Raw genomic sequence first — 2,051 nt, 5'->3', positions numbered from 1 at the left:
TTTGGTAAAAATATTATAGAATTGGTTGGGGATAGAAAAGAGGATGGTGTAGCTTTACAATGATGTTTGATGATAGTATTTTCTATGTTTGTATTTATATCTTTAACTTTCAAGGTGAAATAAATTAATCAAAAAATTTCAGTAATAGCTAAGTATCTACTAAATGATATGCATGCCTTGGGCATAGGTACATGGTCCAAAAGACAGAATTTAATTTTTATTTTACATATATTTTTCATTATTTCTTATAAGGAAAAATAATTTTTTTATTTAAATAAGTGAATTTTCTCTCCAGAACACAGAATTTCCTATGCTCTTTGCATGTCTTCTGTTTGTTCATGTTTCCACATAACTTTATCATGTTCTCAAAGTATGATAATGTTCATTTATTTAGTCTGATTAATTTTTTTTCCTACAGGGAGAGAAAGCTCCTTTGCCAAGCATGGCATGCAGAAAGGATCCCATCATGTCAATATCTGGGAACAACTCTTTCCACCCTTCTTTTTTCATCCTGCTTGGAATCCCAGGGTTAGAAACAGCCCAGTTCTGGATTGCCTTCCCATTTTGTGCCGTGTATGCTGTGGCCTTGGTGGGAAATATCACCATCCTTCATGTGATACGTACTGACCACACCCTCCATGAGCCCATGTACCTCTTCCTGGCCATGCTAGCTTTTACTGACTTAGTTCTGTCCTCTTCCACCATTCCCAAGATGCTGGGAATCTTCTGGTTTGGTTCATGTGAGATTGAGTATCATGCCTGCCTCACTCAGGTTTTCTTCATTCATACATTCTCTTCTGTGGAGTCAGGGATTCTCATGGCAATGGCTCTGGATCGTTATGTGGCCATCTGCTTCCCACTACGCCATTCAACTATTTTATCTACCTCAGTGGTGGCTAAATTAGGCGTGGCAGTGATGGTAAGAGGTGTGTTGTGGGTGAGCCCCTTCTGTTTTATGGTGACTTGGAAACCTTTTTGCCCTAACAGAATCATCCCCCAGTCATACTGTGAGCATATGGCTGTACTGAAGCTTGTATGTGGGGACACCAGAACAAACCGTGGCTATGGGCTTTTTGTGGCCTTCTCTGTGGTTGGCTTTGACATCATAATCATTGCTGTGTCATATATCATGATTTTGCAGGCTGTATTACATCTGCCATCGGGGGATGCTAGGCTCAAGGCATTTGGCACATGTGCCTCACATATTTGTGTTATCCTGGCTTTGTACATACCTGCCCTCTTCACCTTTCTTTCCCATCGTTTTGGCCATCATGTACCTCAAGCAGTCCATGTAATGTTTGCTAACATCTACCTCCTGGTACCCCCAATGCTGAATCCCATCATCTATGGGGTGAAAACCAAACAGATTCGGGACAGAGTAGTAACTACTTTTTGCCACAAAGTTCCCTGAGACATAAAGCTAATCCACCTCTATGCTTTTCAACTGGATTAGATGAGGTTATGACAGTGACCTAAATGAAAGCCTGAGCTTTCCTCCAAAATTTTTCCCAGAACCACTTTCCTTATCACTGAACCTGAGGTGAGGAAGCATCCTTGGAAGAGACTGGGGGAATAGTGCTTCATATTTAACATCACATCTCACAGAAGAGAAAACAAGGATCATTATGCTGAGCCTGGGAATTTGGTTAATTTTTGTTCTAAAACATTATAAAAATTGTCTGTTTTTTGTACATCTTTGTATTGTAATAAACAGCCTGTAAATGAAGACATGAATTTGAACTATTTTGTATCAGTAAATAAAGATTCATGACCTTGAGGATGACCATGAACATGCCTGAATGGTTTGGAATTGCAAAGTATGAAAAACTCTCTAGGTAGAAGGCAGAGGAAGCATAACATTTATTTAGACACCAGAGAATCCAATCTGAGGACGAATAACTCCAATTCTATATAGCAGTAATTATATTCCAAAACTGGTAAGCCCACCTCAATGTAGAAACAAGGAAAGTATATCAGAGTATTATAGCAAGGAACCAAGTCACCCTGTAACCTTCGCCCCCTGCTACAGCCTTCTTGTAAACTATCACTCA

At 39.5% G+C, this 2,051-nt stretch overlaps 1 protein-coding gene across 1 annotated transcript; it reads left to right on the top strand.

The window, feature by feature from the left end:
* The first annotated feature begins 466 nt into the window (after nucleotides 1-466).
* On the top strand, nucleotides 467-1,411 carry LOC118839355 (olfactory receptor 52R1-like). The gene has a single exon (XM_036746817.1). It carries the CDS (start codon nucleotides 467-469, stop codon nucleotides 1,409-1,411), a length of 945 nt encoding a protein of 314 aa, XP_036602712.1.
* The last annotated feature ends 640 nt before the right edge of the window (nucleotides 1,412-2,051 follow it).

The sequence above is a fragment of the Trichosurus vulpecula genome, chromosome 2 (genome assembly GCF_011100635.1).
Source record: "Trichosurus vulpecula isolate mTriVul1 chromosome 2, mTriVul1.pri, whole genome shotgun sequence".
NCBI classification, from domain to species: Eukaryota; Metazoa; Chordata; class Mammalia; order Diprotodontia; family Phalangeridae; genus Trichosurus; species Trichosurus vulpecula.
This window is presented reverse-complemented; position numbering and strand designations above follow the sequence as displayed.